Source organism: Ursus arctos, unplaced genomic scaffold (genome assembly GCF_023065955.2).
Source record: "Ursus arctos isolate Adak ecotype North America unplaced genomic scaffold, UrsArc2.0 scaffold_17, whole genome shotgun sequence".
NCBI lineage: Eukaryota > Metazoa > Chordata > Mammalia > Carnivora > Ursidae > Ursus > Ursus arctos.
In genome coordinates this window covers 23,568,674-23,587,106 of record NW_026622841.1, presented here as the reverse complement: position 1 = coordinate 23,587,106, position 18,433 = coordinate 23,568,674, and the positions used below count along the sequence as shown (strand labels likewise).

At 50.3% G+C, this 18,433-nt stretch overlaps 1 protein-coding gene across 2 annotated transcripts in view; it reads right to left on the bottom strand.

The window, feature by feature from the left end:
• Nucleotides 1-18,433, bottom strand: part of MYO5B (myosin VB) — a 345,182-nt gene that overhangs the window by 107,312 nt on the left and 219,437 nt on the right. For both annotated transcript variants that reach the window (XM_026496295.4, XM_026496293.4), the window contains exons 10-12: nt 17,884-18,149; nt 8,001-8,082; nt 7,350-7,490 (exon numbers count right to left, since the gene is read on the bottom strand). In XM_026496295.4, coding sequence (XP_026352080.3) covers nt 7,350-7,490; nt 8,001-8,082; nt 17,884-18,149 — 489 coding nt within the window. The remainder of the gene's footprint in view (nt 1-7,349; nt 7,491-8,000; nt 8,083-17,883; nt 18,150-18,433) is intronic.

Here is an 18,433-nt window from a genome sequence, read left to right as displayed (position 1 = left end):
TCATCCTTGAAGACCACTGCACGTACCCACTCCTCAGTTACAGCTCACAACTGGGCCTGCCCTTCATTACTTTACATTGTACATTTGCATGAGGCAGGACTGAAGGTGACCCTTACACCAGCCACTTAAAAGGGGTTTTATTTAGTAAACTAACAAAATCTGTGGCATAAGAAAAATGCCTACACACTTAAGAACAAATTTCTCAGATAGTAAGTAAGCAAACCAGATTTTTCTCCATATTCAATTTAGTGTGACCATTATTGAATACCCAGTGCTAAGTGCTGTAGGTAATTCAAGAAAAGAAAACTTTTTCTTGACAGAGGCTATTGTGTTGAGCAGACAAAATACATTGGATTCAGCACTTTCACATACACTGTTCTATATTAGTCTTCAAGCATTGCGTTTAGAAACACCAGGTACAGGGGAAGGTAGGGGTCAGCCGGGCAGGGCTATCGGAGGCGAGGCCAGAGGACAGGAACCCAGTGGACCCACCAGTGGCAGGACTGGGGCAGACAGAACAGGAAGGGTAGGACGTGAAAACAAGACTCACTTCGGTCAACACATTTGCCAGCATCAAAATCCTCTTGTCTTAATGAAACTGGACTTCTGTTAGTAGACTCCATCATCCTACATCTTCCCTAATTCAGCCTGGCATGCATCAGTGACCAAAGCAGGAAAACAACAGTGGATACGTATTTCCTGACAAGGGCGTCGTTCCTTAACCACCACCCTCAATGGAAAGTAAGGACCAGCAGGAATTAACAATTTAGATTCTCAGGGGAGCCTGGGTGGCACAGCGGTTAAAGTGTCTGCCTCCGGCTCAGGGCGTGATCCCGGCGTTCCAGGATCGAGCCCCACATCAGGCTCCTCTGCTATGAGCCTGCTTCTTCCTCTCCCACTCCCCCTGCTTGTGTTCCCTCTCTCGCTGGCTGTCTCTATCTCTGTCAAATAAATAAATAAAATCTTAAAAAAAAAAAAAAAAACAATTTAGATTCTCAGACAATACTAACAGCAAATGCCCATGGCACTTATCACTGGTCAGTTTTCTATACATTTTAGATGTATCAACTCATCTAATCCTCCCAAGAATCCTACCAGTTAGGCACTATATTTATACAATTTTACGGATGAAGAAACGGACACAGAGAGGTTAGGTAACTTGCCCAAGGTCACACAGCTGGGAAGCAGCAGAGCTGGGGTTCAAACTGGGCCAGGCTGACTCCCAGAGCATATGCTCCCTGCTACTGTGCTTTCCTGCCTGACAACAGAGATTTAAAAGCAGCCACAAAGTCGGGGTTAGATGGAAGGCACTTATCACCAAAAAGATTCGAAACAAGCACAGGAGAAAGAAAGCAAATCTTGTATTTTGATAAAATCTGGGTTGTGGTATCGGTAGCTCTGGAACGTGCTGAATCAAATACTTTAAAAAATACTACATGTGGCTTCATCCAAATGGCCTTCCTCTCTTCTCAAAATAACATTAAGAGGAGCCTGGATCCTAGCTCTGTCCTCATCTACGTGGGGACTGTCCCTCAGAGACCTAGTCCCTCTAACCTGCAGTGTTGGCCACTGGTCAGATCAAAAAACGCAGGTTTGAATGTATATGAGATGTCCAGAATAGGGCCAACCTTTAAAGACCGCAAATGGATGAGAGGCTGCCTTGGGCAGTGGGGGAAGGGGGAGTAATTGTGGGGGGTGGGGTGGGGGGGAGGGAGAGTGACTGCGGGGGAGGGGGTGCTGACTGCTAATGGGTTCTGCTACTGTGGCACAACTCTGAACAGACTGGCACCCAGGCTGTATATGTTAAATGAGTGAATTTTATGGTATGTTAATTGCATCTCAATAAAGCTATTAAAATGCATTAATGCCCTGATTTTACTCTTTGTTATTGAAATTACAAAATTAAAAAAAAAAAAAAAGGGAAGAGGGCCAGTCCTCAGGCTCCCCAAGCACCTCTCCCCCCCCCCCAACAGCCTGCATCATAAACGGAGGGGCTCAGGTGCTCCCTGGCACCAGGGGCAGAGAGGGTGCCCTCTTGGACTCCTTCCCCACTCCTGGCTGCCACCCCCAATGCCCGTTCCAGGATCTTACTTTTCCATCTTCACAAAATGCCCCAATGTGTGCTTAGCAAAACACCAATTCCAGATCAACCCAACTACCCGTGGGGGGTCCTCCCTCACACCCCGGTGGCTGAGACCCCATGTCAACTCCTCTTTCCTTCATCAAGTCCTGCTGGTCATTTCCTATCATTCAGTATCACTGACCAAAAAAACAAAAACAAGAAAACCCACCACGTTTCACCGTGAGAGGGCACCTCTGGATGAGAACACTGTGCCCAGATGCAAGCAGGGAGCTGGCCTCAACTCCCCTCTCTACATGGTCTTTGACCCTCCCTATTGACAGGACAGCCATTCCCCTCCTTCTTGCACTCTCTCCCAGCTTCCAAGCTGCCCCCTCTTGGACAGGACGCATGTCCTCCTTCACAGGGAAGCAGAGGTTGCCAACCAAGCAGGAAATCCTGCTTTACATCCAGAAACCACCCCCCCACCCCTGCACCCAGCCTGCCCCTCCTACCTGTGACTTGTGGGAGGGAGCGCTTCTCCCCACCTGGGTCCTGTGCACTCACTGCCTGCCTCCTGTGAGTGTGTCCACCTGCCTTTCCTCTTACCGCCCCCTACCACAGCCGTGACTACTATGGGGGGGGGGGGAACGTCAAACCTGCCACTTCTGCTGCCTCACTTCATCTGCCCACGAAGTCGCAGAAGCCAGGCTGCCGCCCAGACAGCTTCCTGCCAAATTCTCTAACCCACAGGCTTGCTGCCAAAGGCAGGGCCCCCCTGAACCCCTCTGTGCCTTCCTGCCTGGACCGCATGAGGCTGCCTCCCTGCTCTCCTCTCTCCATCTCTACCTCGGCTTCCACACAGCGGCCAGCGACATCCATGAAGTTATTCACGTCTGACCACACCTGCCCCTGCCTCCCAGCCCTGCGAACCCAGAGCCTTCCAAGTCAGAACGCCCTCTCTGGACAGAGCCTCCTGTTCTGATGGTTCCTGCTTTCCAGCTTCTCCTGCCACCTCACAGGGTCTGGGCAGGGTGGACTACTGCAAGTCCTCCAACGGGACACTCCCTTTGCCCAGAAGGGCACCCACTTCGGACTTCTCTGCTTCAACGGCGCTTTAGGGGATGCTTCTCCCCTCAACACGCTCTCCGCAGTCACCTCCTCCTGATTTAACTCCCACCTCTGTCACCCTGGTGATGCAGCGCTTGCCTGACCCCTCGAGGTGCTGTGTGAAGGGCAGGGACTCAGATGCAGGAACGAGGGGTTTGTTGGGCAGGTGAAAGAGGAGAGGGGGGAAGGCCCCCTCACCTCCCTCCTGCTCCGGTTTCAGCCTGTTCACAAACATGCAGGACAAGGGGACCTCCGGGGCAACAAATCACGAACGCTCAGGGTTAATACCGAGTAAACCCTCCCGAGTGCGAGTGCGGGCTGGACCCAGGTGAGGAAGCAGAGGGCCCTCAGGATGCTGTCCCTCCGCTGCCTCAACAGGGCGTTACGGAAGGTCTGCCCTCCGCCAGCGATTCAGGCCGGTCCCTAAAACAAAAGAATCCTACTTCCCCAGGGCAGAGCCTGCCTCCTGCCTCGGGACCTTCCTGTGGGTTCCCAACACCCACTCCCCACACGGAGAGCATTTGCTCCTTGAAAGCATTGCTTCCAGGGGTCAAGGTATCACTTTCAGATAATTCCTGCTGATGCCAACGTGTCACTCATGAGGAAACACGCACTGACCTCTCCTATCCCATCAGCCCCAACGAGTTGTCTCCTCCTCCGAGACGGACATGGCTGGGACACAGGGAGGGCAGGGAATGCCCGGTCTGAATACGGCGTACGTGGCGCAGCACCCCAGCCCCACGGCAGCCTCAGAGAACACCGGGGATGGGAGAATTTTGTTTAAGAGCAGCCTGGAAATAAACACTTCCTATAAGCAAACACCCCGTATCCTGCCCCCCCTGGTTACTGACGGAGCAGCTGTGGTTTGTGGCATGGTCTGGGACTGACTACAAATCCGCGACTGCAAAAAGGCTTTCCACCTGAAGGAGCCCCGGGTGCTTTAACTCGCTGCTCGGTGAGCACCCGGTGCAGCTGCAGGCCTCCCTCACGGGCTCCGGGGAGAGCCACCCTGTGTGCTGCTCCTTTAAATCCATGCCCCCCCCCCCCATATTTCTAATTTAACTCCCAGCTCACTGGCTCTGCCTGCCGCTGTGTGTCTTCTCCAGGAAAAGTGATTTTCCCAGTGGCTGCTTTTATAGCACGAGTCTAATCCTTCATGTGGCTTTGTGTCCTGTCACATGGGGGTCACAGAGCCCAATTCTTCACGGTGCAATCCCATTCTTTGTCATTCTGCAGTGCGTGTCTGAGCAGCAGCGGAGGAAAGGAACACGGTCGGAGGCAGCTCCGCAGCCCCACGGGACAGTCCTGAGGGATGCACGGTGCCCAGCTGTGCCCAGCTCCGGGGGACTCCCTCTCTGCTCAGGCTCCGAGCCAGTGGCGCTGCCGAAGGGTGCAGCAGGCCTCCCTACTGTGCAGCGTTGGGCTTATGCAGTATGACTTCCCTACAGGCACACACACTCTCTTAATGTGTCCGAGGCCGGGAGTCGTGACAGAAGCACCACCACCTGTTAGTTCCCTCGAGTCCTGCTCCAAGCAGCTGCACTGAATCAGCCTCCAAGCCCAGAGCACTTAACTCTGGGAGGAAAAGGTTTCCAGACCAGGGTTTTGTATTCTTCCTTAATTAGGTGCTCGTCTTGCCTGCCCTGCCCCCCTCCGTGGACTCAGCCGCTGCTGGGTTTCACCATGTTCAGCCAGCAGGAGCAACACCCTCCCCCCTCCCAACACCAGCCTGACTGGCAGGAGATCCAGGTTCTCCTCAGACCTGCCCCTCCAAGGAGCCTCAGGGATAAGGAAGCAAGGAGACCTGACAGAACGGCCCTCTTTCTGCAGCACCATCCCCTTCCCTTGATTCTGCTCAGCTGTCGCTCTGCGGCCTTTGGGCTGTGGTCCAGGCCTCTGCCAGCCTGCTCTGGGCCCAGGGGGCACCGATCCCTGCCCACAGCCCTCCTGGGCCCCACTCACCCAGGCCCAGCCCCTCAGAGCACCATCCTGCCCCTTTTCATTCTTGCTGGCCAGTAGGGAGGACCCTTCCTCCCCTCCCGAGACCTGCAGACAGTAGGTACATAATACATTCAGCGTGTTTGACGGCAGGGGCAGGAATCTAAGGCAGATCCAGTCTTCAGCTGAAATCACCTGATTTTACAAAACTGACCCAGACAGAAGGCTCCACAGAGCACGAAGCAGAGATCATCCACACAGAGCTCGAGTTCCCATCAACCTCTCCAAAGTAAAACACATTCCAACAGGAAGACCCCGGCACTTTGCACGCAGTACCTGGGAACATCCAAGGCTGCAAAATGCAGGGATTTGGGAAAGTTACCTTCCCAATTGTTGAATACGGTTTGCGGCTTGGGCCTCCAGGTGACCACTCTGCTTTTTCTGCTAAGGATCTCCCACCACCCTGGGATCCACCGGCTCCCCAGGCGCACACGACTCTGGTTTCCCCTTGCTGCCTTGCCTCCCCCACTCTGGACAGCAGTCTGAGGTCCCTGCACCTGTGCTCTTACCACCCTGACTTGACATTCCTGGGACCTGTTCTCTTGGGTAATGGCACCTCTCAGATCCTCAAACCATAAGCCAAAGCAAACCCACCCCGAGCGGTCCTTGATTGTCTGCTGAAGGCAGGATAAATCACTGGAAATCAATTAGGCAGCTGCTTGATTCCCAGAATCCATCATCCTGAAGCATTAGGCGTTTCTCTAAGAGGTGTTGTACGCAAGGAAGGAGAGACCACGCCCGGGGCCTTCTGTTACAGTTGGCGCTTCCAGAACAGCTAAGGTAGAGAGCAGTGCAAGATAAACCACCCGCTTCTTGTGCCTCCTCAGAGCCTCACAGGGTCTTAGCCTTCACCACCGGAGAGGGGACTGAAGAGCTGGAGTCCTGGAGCCAGGGCCTGGGGGGCTAGGCTGGCTCAGCAGCCGAGAGGCCTGGGGTGGACACAAGGACATGGTGTTGCCTTTGGGGTGGGACTGAGCATGCCTAGGCACACACCTGTCACACTGAGGAATTAGCCCTGCCTGGAGCTGACTCAGGACAAAGCCCACAGCTCTGAAGAAATGCTAAAAACTGTTACGAATGAAGATACGCAAGCCGTGCATTTCAGCATATTTCACTCCATCTTCTACTGTTCTAGTAACCACTCCTTTTCATTGTCAAAGCCAAAGAAACTAGGAGTACCCTCCTGGAAGGGAGACACCTCTTCCTTTAAACCATCAAGCCACACTCAATCCTTCGCAGGCAAGACATGGGAGGCCAGAAAGTAAAAGCAACTGGGTTTTTCCCTTGCAATATCAAGAATCATGTGGTTTCTACACGTTTTGAACAGAGTTTCTACTGCTAGAGGAATGTGACCCTCTTATTAGCAACCACCAAACTGGGTGAAATTCTGAAGATCATCGGATCCAACCCCTACTAATTCACAGAGCAGGAACCAAAGGCCAAAGAAGTTAGGTGATCAAAAAAACCCAGATCCTCAGGGCGCCTGGGTGGCTCAGTCGCTTAGGCACCTGCCTTTGGCTCAGATTGTGGTCTCGGGGCCCTGGGATTGAGCCCTGCGTTGGGCTCCCCTGCTTAGTGGGGAGTCTGCTTTTCCCCCTCCCTCTGCCCCTAAGCCCCACTCATTCTCTCTTTCAAATATATACATCCTAAAAAAATAAAACCCAGATCCTTCTGCCCCACATTTCCAAGGCTGCCTGGTTCTCCCCATGCTGGCCGTTCAGGATATTCCTGTCCTACAAAGTAGACCCCACAAAAAGCTAGATGGAGGGAACCTATGGACCTCATCTGCCACCAAGCCATGCAGCTCTATCACTCATAAGACATCTGGTATGACAAACATGCCCTGGGCATTTGACCTTCACTCTCTGGGGATGCCTGTCTAGATGTTGGGGTCTTTTTCTCGGCACCTAGGCCATCTGGGGCACCAAATCCACACCACCATTATATTGTGCCAGTTCATACCATCCAGTCTCTGCCAAGAGAGGTACGCACTCACCAACACAGTTACCCTCCAGCATCTAGCATGGACATGAAGGTTTCACTCGGCACACTAAATGTGGGCTAACTGCAAATGAAATGCCAGCTTTGAGACCGCAGCACACTCCCTTGCAGCACACAGCTGTCCCCAGCACCTCCCCCAACTGGAACTGAACTAATACAGTGAGTGCATCGTCAGTTTTACCTTACACTCTTCATCCAACAGGTCCAAGATGCCCAGCTTCGCTTCTATGAGGTCAATACAAGGTTGGTTATCATAAAAATCAATCAAGGTCCAAGGGATCTGCTCCTTCATATATTCTTCTTGCTCTAGTTTGAATACGTGCTAGGGTAAGAAGTGAAAGGTCAAGGTTAGTGAGCTGTGGGCACCACCTGACGTTTATCTCCCCTGAGCTCCAACCACGTGAGCTCGGATACACGCAGAGAAGGGTGTATAACCATCAGAAAAGGTTGGGGCGCTAAGTCACAGTCATGACTGTAGAAAAGGAGAGCTCAGTTAGGTGATCCCCATTCCCATGAAGAGCCCTTCTCTAGAATATTCTAGTAATCAACTGGCTTGCAATTCGGCAAATACCCCAGAAGCCCAGGATCAGGAGGCGTGGGAGTCAAAACCAAGGGGAAGATCATTTACCCTCTCAACCCAGTGCCCCATTCAAACTTCCTCCTGAGCAGCAGGGAATGCCTTCCTAAAGCTGGGGCACCACCAACACACAAAGAGAAGGCTGGGGCAGAGCCAGAGCCTGCGGACCCTGGATGGAAGAGAACTGCCCCAGGCTGTGGCTCCCAGGGCGAGAGGTATCCCCGCCCGACCCCCAGGTCCAGGAGGCAAGTGTACCGAGTTGAACTGCTGCTGTAGCTTCTCGTTCGCATAGTTGATACAGAACTGCTCAAAGCTGTTGACCTCAAATGTCTCAAACCTGCAGAATGGAAAGAGAGGACAAAGGGGCATTCGTCTCACCGAAGGAATCACTGGGACTTCCAAGAAGGCCACTCTCATCTCCAATCTCTGCCCCCCCACCCCCCGCTCTACGTTCAACTCCGGCACTGAAGTCCCTCACAAGCCTGGGAGGGGGGCATTCCACCCAGAGGGGGTGTTTTGTTTTTTTTTTTTCCAGTTCACACAATGGCCCCTCATGGGCTGGAGTGTCCCCCCACCCAACACAAATGAGCCACAATTTAACCAATTCTTATGATAGGTCATTTTGGTTCTTTTCCTGATGTTTAGCTGCTATCAACGATGGGGCAAATGTTGTATACACATCTCTGAATTCATGATTCAAAGGACACTATCATCCTAGCAGAATCCCCATGTCAGAATACAGTTTCTTGAGAGATAGAAGAAAATTAACTTCCAGAAAGATGGAACCAATTCATGTTACCACCCCACACCCACCCCAGCCTCCCAATGCATGTAAGTGTCTAGTTGAGGATGTTTTATTTTCTAAATTCATTTTCATGAAGTTCAAGTTTACACACAATTCAAGGACCATCAGATGTGCAGCTTAGAAACTGGCAGGAAGGGGAAGAACTGATATGGGGGAAGGTTTGCCAGACACAAGGGAGGAAGTCAGTAAGGCAATTATTACTGCAGTAATGATCTCACAAGAACAATCAGGGCGTGACTTAAGCTGGTGGTGACCGAGTAATGAAAAGGATCGGAAGACACTAGGGAGGGAAAAATGAGAGGGCTTCAAGCGACCAATGGGGCATGGAGGCGAGATTCACCCACACAACCGAACGGCCATGGTAAAGCTCGCCAAGCCAGAGCAGCCGAGCAGAATCAGGGCGTTAGCTACAAATGAGAGGGGCCATCTTGTACACTGGGCAGTGTCATCGGGCCGAGGCAGCAGAGGGGCAGAAGGAGCCTTTTTCTCACTCGCACCACTGGAAGGATGAGCACCTACTGAGCGCTCGGCCCCACAAGTTTCAAGAGTTCTCTCACTTGTTCGGTGCCCACGACAAGTCCATTCTACAAGTGGAAAAAACTAAGGCGCGGGAGATGAAATTCTCTTCCAAGTCAGTATGCAGAAGAGTCAGTATGTGATCCCAGAGAGTGATTTCTGAGGCCACAGTCTTAATTTAAAAGAGTTTCATTAAGAAAAGGAGGAAAAGACTGGGGCGCCTGGGTGGCACAGCAGTTAAGTGTCTGCCTTTGGCTCAGGGCGTGATCCTGGCGTTATGGGATCAAGCCCCACATCAGGCTCCTCTGCTATGAGCCTGCTTCTTCCTCTCCCACTCCCCGTGCTTGTGTTCCCTCTCTCGCTGGCTGTCTCTATCTCTGTCGAATAAATAAAATCTTTAAAAAAAAAAGAAAAGAAAAGAAAAGGAGGAAAAGATCAGGGAAGGGCAGTGGACAAGGATACTTCCCAGGAAAGGAGTGGGAGTATCAATGAGGGACCAGGGGTCGGGGGCACACAGGCTTCAGCCTCCCCATAACCTTACAATTTTACCCCCTCATTCTTCAGTATACACAACTAAATTTTCTCAATCTTATGTAAAGTTATTCCTGTCTTCCCCAATAGACTGTGCTCCCTAATTACCACTCCCAAACAAGAGATGTTGGAGCTGCGGGCTGGTGGCATTGGAGAGGCACCATCCAATAGAGGATAAATGCATCAGGGAGCCAACGGGGCCATGTCAGTGCCCAGAAAACAACAGGCTTCTCCCCACTCTCGTGCCCACCTCCCCTGCCAAGGTATAAGACATGGAGAAGTGGAGAGTCATTTTGAGATCAAAGGAGTCAACTGTTTGGACACAACCATATTAAAAAACAGCCTTTGGTCATGCCCACATAGGAGAAATAATTGTAGGTTAATAAAAGAAGATCAAAGATGGACGTCCAGGCAGGAAGGAGCTGCATCTGGGCCATGCAGGACGGGGGCACTGTGCCTGTCGGTTGTCCTGCTGCACTGCAGCCCCTTCAGTCCAGGTGACGCCCCTAGACATGGAGTTCTGTCACTTAGAACCTCATTTCCTCCTCCACCGCACCCCAAGACAGGTTGCTGACCACCGGCAAAGCCCCAGAGGAAATCTAATAAAACCTACAGGAAAGACAAAAGAGCCAGCCTAGCAATTGGCCAGATAACAGCAATCAGGTGTACGTGCAGGGCTTGGACCGAGCTCTACAGATAAAAGATTTAAGTATCTCCCACTTGTCATTTTTTAAAGGTTTATGTTGGTAGCACTCCACCAAGAACATTCTCATTAATTTGAGATGGCCTAAAATTAGCTCATAATTTCCCTATTTCGAAGATAGGATCTGGTAACAATTCCTCTGCCATCTAGTGTAATTACTGTAATGCCTGAAGGGCCAGAGATGAATGAGGGGTCTGGGTAGCTTGGAAAACGTCTAAGATAACTGACCTCAGAAAGCCACAGGCAGAGAGATAGGGCAACGTCTCTACAATAGGATTATATCTGTAGTAATTCTTCCCATCAACAGAATGATTTTTTTTTAAATAAACACAATGGATCAATTTATAGTTCACAACATTAAACTGTCACAAAGAAATTTATATACTAGAGGGAATTGGATTTCTCCTGTACAATCAATGTTGAGAATATTTAGACCAGAATCCTTGGGTGGGAGGAAAGTCAAAACGCAGAATAATACTTGATGCTGAGACCCAAAGTCTGTACTCATGTTGGTACAACCATCACCCCTACCTTCACGATGCCCCTAGCCCTGAAATGTAGAAGAGGATGGAATTTCCTTCTGGGTCTGCTCCAGTATCAGGGTGTGGTAAAGGCCACAAATGTCTCTAAACATAAGGTAGCATCTGTCGGAAAGTGGAGTAGCAATAAAAGGAGGTCAGACAGGCCCTCTGAGTTAATTATTAACCTCCACAAACCTCTTGCTCCGTAAAGGAAGCCATGCAATGCTTTGAAGGCTGGAAAAACAGTTCTTGCCCTAGAGCATGGCTCAAAGGAACCCAACTTCTCAGTTCAGTCTCTTCTACCAAAGGTCAAATGACAAAATACAGGTTGTAAGTTGTATAATAAGGGGAGGCTGCCAGGGAATGTGTATTAAAAGTTGGACAAATCCCGTCAAGGTCTCTTCCCCCCCCCCCCCCCCCCCGAGGCCCATGAAACTTCACAAGGGCATCCTGTGGTCTGTTCACGAGGCCAGCCCCCTGATCTCTTTACTAAATCATCTTGGGATGCTGGCTGTACCCCAGCATGGCAGGACTTGCACTCCGCTCCTGGGCTTCTCTGAGCCTAGATGAGCCCACACAGGATTTGACCTTCAGGGAGGGCACAGTACTAGGCACTGCTCACATCCCAAGGCCAAAATGATCATTCTACTGGAGAACCTAAGTCCATTTACTTTGCACTGTGCTCCAATTCCCTGCTCCTCTTCATGCCAGGAACCCTGGTGTAGGACAGAGAAACGCCCGCCATGTGGAAATCCTCTCCCAGCCCACCAGTCAACTGTCTCAACTGCAAGGGTGGCAAAAGAATGATCAGGAAGACCAGAGGAACCCAGTATATGCAAACTCCCAAGGAACAGAGGTTTGATGTATTACAGGACTTCAGTGGTGGGTGAGCTCATAGGGGTGATGGCACAGAGAGAACAGCGACTTCATCTGAGCCTTGAGTATGTATGGGTGTCTGGCTCCAGCCACAAGCCCAAGAGCTAAGTCAGAGAAATTCTGGAAGGTTGAGATGGACTTTAGAGCAACTGGAGTTACAAGGCTCTCCTGGGAGTCTCAAAGATTCCAGGGCAAACCCCAATGGCTTCAGCGATCTGCTAGATCTGACAATACTAGGGCCAGCCATGCATGCTCACCCTGAAGACGACCTGTCCAGGGATCTGGGCTGCCCACGTCCGGTCCACTGTTTATAGGCTGGAAGGAAAACACCACTGACCTTTCCCCCTCCATTCACCACGAAACCTTTTCATACTGGTCAGAGAGGAGCTAGGTAATCTTCTCTGAATAACTAAATTGGAATTGTAAAATTAAGTCCATTTTGAAGACTGAGACCAAGAAAACAAATAGCCTTTAAAATGAAGGCAAACAGTGGGCCTAAGAAGTCTACTCAAAATAGATCATTAAAGGTAACTTATGTATAGTAGGAAGTATTTGCAGATCATATTTCTAATAAGGAGTTAATATCCAGAATATACAAAGAGCTCTTACAACTCAACAAAGAGCAAATAACGCAAAAAAAAAAAAAAAAAAACAACAACAACAACAAAAAAAAAAAACGGGCAAAGAACTTGAACATTTTTCCAAAGACAACATATGAATGGCCAAGATGCGTGTGAAAAATGAGCATCACTAATCATTACAGAAATGGAAATTAAAACTGCAAGGAGAGATTACTTCATACCTATTAGGATAGCTACGACCAAAACAAAAGAGCAAGTGTTGTCAAGGATGTGAAGAAACGGAAACACTTGTGCTCTATTGATAGGAAAGCAAGGTGGTGCCGTCACTATGGAAAACAATCTCCAGGGTCCTCAAAAAATTAAAAACAGAACTGCCATCTGATCCAACAATCCCACTGCTGGGTGTACGCTGAAAAGAATTAAAAGGAGGTATTTGCACACCCTTGTTCATTGTAGCATTGTTCACAATAGCCCAGAGGTAAAAGAAACCCAAACATCCATCAGCTGATGGGTAAGAGTGGGTAAACAAAACGTGGTGTATACACGCACTGGAGCATTATTCAGCTTTAAAAAAGGAAATTCTGCCACAGGCTGCAACATGGATGAGTCTTGAGGACATTATACTCAGTAACAAGCCAGTCACAAACAGACTAATGTACAATTCCACTTACATACACACCTGAGGTGGTCCTAAGTCAATGGTGGTTGCCAGGGGCTGGTGGGAGGGAGAAATGGGAGCTCTTCAACGGGTATAAAGTTTCAGTTTTCCAACACGAAGAGCTCTGGAATTCTGTTTTGCAACAATGCGGATATACTTACCACCACCGAACTGTGCAGGTAAAAATGGTTAAGATGGGGGATGTGCCTGGGTGGCTCAGTTAAGCATCTATCTTCCGCTCAGGTCATAATCTCAGGGTCTTGGAATCGAGTCCTGCTTCTAGCTCCCTGCTCAGTGAGGTGTCTGCTTCTCCTTCTCCCTCTGCCCCTCCCCCTGCTCATTCCTGCATGTGTTTTCGCGCTCTCAAATAAATAACTAAAATCTTCTTTTTTTTTTTTTTTTAATGGTTAAGATGGTAAATTTTATATTAGGTGCTTTTCCAGCTACAGTTTAAAAAATTATTTTAAAAAATATTGTTAAAAAGCACTGAGTAGAGTTGGATGCTAGTTTAAAGTCAGGAAATACCACAAGAAACAGAAAATAATGTGAGAGCTGAGGATAGAAAATCCCAGCAAACCTCACTTCCTGCCTCCTGGGGCTGCCCCCCCCCCCAAAGTTCCTCCGTATTAGGCATGAATCTCCACCCTGCCTTCCTCCACAAGCCTCCTAGGCCAATTGCCCTCATCAGGAACGGGCCAGCCCCAGCCAAAGCCCCTGCCACTTTGGCCTGTTGAAGGCTCAAGTCAAAGACAAATGCCTTTTCCCCAAATTGAAGCTATTTTTCTTCAGGAGCAGAGAGGAATGAAGGATTGCAATTACAATTCCTCAAGCCTGCAGAGGCAAGCGCTGGCTAATGTAACATGAACAGGAAAGCCTGGCCAAAAGTTGCCTGGCTCTGTCCTGTTAATTTCCATCCCCTGCCTGGTAAGAAACAGCCGCAGGCAGCGTCACGGATCCTTACTGAAGGGAAAGAGCTGGTCTCAGGTTGGCGAAACAGCTCCGTGGGTGTTGCTTGCTTTGCACTTTCTGGAGCTGAGGCAGGAGAGCAAGTTGTAGGGAAACCATCCTTCTTGTCAGGACACTGAGTGTCAGGAAACGGTCAGGAGAACCTGGGGGCCTGGCTTCTGAGCAGCGGCTCTCCGCGGTTGTGCCATTTGTCTCGGGGCTCACAGCCTTTTCTACTGTCCGAACCACCAGTTAGAACATCATGCTGAGGAGAAGTACCTATGGGTGATGCTGGTTCACGCACTGTTTTCTTATCTACAAAGAAAGGAGTATTCACTCTGGCTGCTGATTCTGTAGTAACATTTTAAACATTTATAGAAAATTCTGGAGTGGCTCCCCCACCCCACAGAACTCTTCTCAGTTGTTTCTAGAAGGAGCTCGACTGGTGAGCCAATAACTCCCTGAATAGGGGCTACAGTTCATCGGGGGACAGTTATCCCACTAGTTACTAATTAGTGTCTACTTGTTGGGGAGGGGGTGGCAATCCCACTCTCATTTGCTAGCTTTGCACATCTGTAACCTGATTAAGAGGGAGATAATTCCTTATTCCTTTCTTCTTAATGAATGGGGTTTAATGTATTCAGAAGCACATCCCCACCATCCTTCCCATCCTTCCCAGCTTCCACATGTCACTCTTTTTGCTCACAGATGACAAGAAAGAAGATAGACGAAGACTTTAGGTCATCCCAAGGGCATCTTCTATGTGTACCACATCTCCCTGTCTTAGGGCTGAGACACAATGAGACCATGGAGAGGTGGCCTCTCCCTCTTTCTCTCTCCAGTGTTCAGTGGTCAGGGACTTGGGTAGACAACTCAAAAAATAAAATAGTGCTTCAGTTTTCCGAGGCCATAGAGACGAATTGCTCCTTAGAATCCTTTCCCACAGTCACATTATGAATAAAGTGTAAAGACAGGAATCAGTTTGGAATTGGGGGGGGTGGGTTGGAGAAGACAACAAGTAGAAGAGTGTTAGATGTGACACTTGTCCCAGATAAAGGAGGGATGGCCACATTATTAAAAAAAAAAAAAAGATTCAGTGGCTTTCTGGAAGGTGTCTGAAGTCCAAGGGAAAGGAGACAGACACCAGGATTACAAAGGGGAGAGGACAGTAAAGAGCTCAGCCCAACTTCCACCCAACGTGGTCATCTTCCAGATAGAGAAACAATGTCACTAACCGGACGGAGCAGAAACAGTACCTCCAGGTTCAAGTGAGCTGCCTGCCTATGGTGAAGTGTTTGGTTTTAACCTCCTAAGAGTTCATGACGTACCCTCTGGCCAGAAGAGAGAGCCTAGGCCAGTGCGAATTTATACAGTAATTTCTCGGCAGACTCGAACTGCTGAGGAGCATGCTTATGGACATTCAGGGAAAGTCTCTAAGTGCTTTCTTGGCAACAGATGGCCCAGAGAGAGAGCCAGCTCATTAACTCTGAGCCCACCCCATATCTAACCCGCCATCTTGAACTCTGCCTAGAGGGCATGAACGTGGCACTACCCTGAGCCTATGGAGGAATATGGCCTGGATCTCTGCAGAAAAGAGTGCATCGCTTTGCAAACAGGACCACTTTGTGACACAGTTCGAAAAGGGAAATGAGCGCCTGAGAAAGAACAAGGATTTTAAAGAGAAAATAAAACAACGTAGCATGTCTGAAGGAAGCACAAAGGGTAGGAAACTTCTCAAGGACACCAGCCCGTGGCCCTACGGTGGGACCTTGCTCTCACTGGACAGCTGTCGGATGTTCCCAGAGGAAGCCACAGCCACTCCAAGAGGAGGGGGCACGCGCAGGTCAGGAGACCAAGTTCTTAGGATTCCCACCTCACCACGGGCCAATCTACTCAAACCACAGACAAGCCTTCTCTGAAATCAATTTCTCCCCTCGGGGCAATCACAGGACTGGTGGGAGAACAGACTCAACGATGAAAAGTAAACAGCAAACAGAAGCACAAAATGCCAGCTTGCGCGAGCCCAGCGGGCATCTCCAGACCCAGCAGCATGACACGCCAGCAAGGAGCAAAGCTGTTCACGGGGGATGCCCGGGGCGCCGCTAAGACAGCAGGGAACCATAACAGAGGTGAGTGTAGGGAGCACTGAAGTCACGATGTTTTTACATGTCCGTCACAGTTACAGGAGCCTACCTGGTCATCTTCAAAGATCAAAATCGCAGTAAATTAGATTCTTGCGTAAGTACAGTTAGGGAATCGTGTCAAAGGCTGCAGCGGAGTTTCTCTGGGTCTTACTTCAGATGCGAACACTAAAGGTCAGGTGTTTTGGGGACCCAATTTCCTGACAGTACTCATGACGGAATAACAGAACTGCCGACAGTGAGGAGGTAGGTTCCCGGGGTACGGCCTGTTCTATGCTCTCCGCAGAGAATCAGGAGGGGCTGAGCACAAAGCAGGCACTCGGCGGCCAGAAGGAGAAATGGCCCATACCCGGTGCTTGGATTAAACCCCGAAGCACCCTGAAGACGCATCCTCCTGCTTCCCGCGCTGCTGGTTCACCAGCTAGGACGTTTCCTTTCCATGCCTTGCTTTTCCCACCATCGTGACAGTGCCCCTGTTCCCAAAGGTGCCGCCCCCGCCTCCCATATTTTAGTCCCTGCCTTTAAAAGACCCAGTTCAAACCCCACCTTCCACGTAAGGCTTTCCCTGGCGGTGCCTACGAGCATGCCCTCTCCTGCCTCGACGCTCATCCCACACTGAGCGTCCAAACCCTCAAATGGACTCCGCCAGAATTTCTTCTGTTGACTCTGTTGTGTTATGTAGCTCATGTGTGTGCCTCCGTTCGTCAGCGGGAGGCCTTTGTGACGCCAGCAATCAAGTTTCCTTCTTCCACATCCTCCACACCCTGCAACATGGTTTGATTTGAAACCTGGCGGTGAGCAAGAGCAGCGGAATGTAACTAGGACTGCCTACCTTTGCTGGGGGAGGTGGCCACTTCCAGGAGGTTCTCTTTGCTCTAGTCTCAACGTAAGGCAAGTGCCAGCCCATCAACCCGCTAAGCAGTTGTTCCCACTAGAGCAGCCCTGGTCTTACAACTCTGCACTTCCATGGGTCTCAATTTCTATTTTAAGACAGAAGCCATCACCTTCTGTGATATGAAGACCCAGGAGGATTCAATCTATTATTAGCTTAAAGAGGGCAAGACATTGATCGTAAAAGAGGTGCAAAGGAGTTTGCAAAGGAGGACATGTAATTTCAAAGAACTCTACAAGGATCTGGGAAGAACCTCAGAGAGACTATGGCTCAATGCTTCACTTTAAGCTATGGAGACAGAAGACCAGAAGGGGGCTGTGATCTATGGAGCCTCACCCAGCGAGCTGGGGCCAGCCTTGAGTTAAAACGCCTGTCGCCTGAAGCCTAGTCAGGTAGATTTTCCACTGAGCCACGTTGCCTCTCCCTGCAAAAGACGCTGTAACAAATAACAGTCCTTGCCATTAGGCTAGAATTCTGAAAGGAAAAGAAGCCTCTCACACAAGTCTTACAGCACTGGGCAAAATCATGGTATTACAATAACCATCTTGATGCGGAATACAGTGAATGAGGTCAGATGGTAGGTTTCAGTATAACAGCTGAGACACAAAGCCTGAAATTATGTTCAGAGCAGCTTCTGGTCCAACGTTGGGCATGACCCTTCCCTCTCTGGGCCCATTTCCCAGTTGTGAAGAACGGTGTGTATAGGGCTTATCCATGGAGGAGCTACTGGGGTTTTGATGGGGGCCATTCTTCTTTGGAACTTTCCTCTGTACTGTCGGACACCAGCATCCCTGACCTCGGGCCACTAGGTGCCAGCAGAGACCCCAGTCATTGTGACAACCAAAAAATGCTCCCTGGTTGAGAACCGGGGAGCTGGGGGAGCTCTCCAAGACCTCCTGCCAACCCTGAAATGCCAGCAGGAGGACACAACCATCAGGCGGAGTGAAAGGAGGCTGGGCGCAGGCCTACCCGTAGATGTCCAGGACGCCAATGAAGGAGTGTTGCTTGAGAGGTGTGTGCAGGGCCTTGTTGATGTGCTCCACAATCCAGCCGAACAGTTGGGCATAGATGTGCTTGGCTAGGGCATTGCGTGCATTGATCACCTGCTGCAGGGACATAGGCTTGACATAGGTCTCGGAGGTGGTGACCAGCTTGCGATGGCAGAGCCAGTGCTCCATCTGACTGTGCTCCACCCCCAGCAGTCGGCAGAAGTTGTTTAGGTGTTCATCCTGGGGCTGGAAGAGACACGGGATGGTTTCAGGAGGGGAGAGGAGGCAAGCCCACCACGTGCCCTCTCCCCCAGGGGCAGAATGAGCCCAGCCAGCACCGCAGACCCACGTTATCCCTAGCCGCAGCACTGGCGGCTCGTGTACTCTCACACCAAGTGGAGGAACAAGCTGGGCGCCAAGAGTGTTCCTCCAACTGACCATTACACCAAATGACCAGGGCTTTGAAAACCAAAAGCTTTCTCAACTTCTCCTCTGCCCTCCTCCACTGCCAGCTGGCTGCCAAGTCAGAG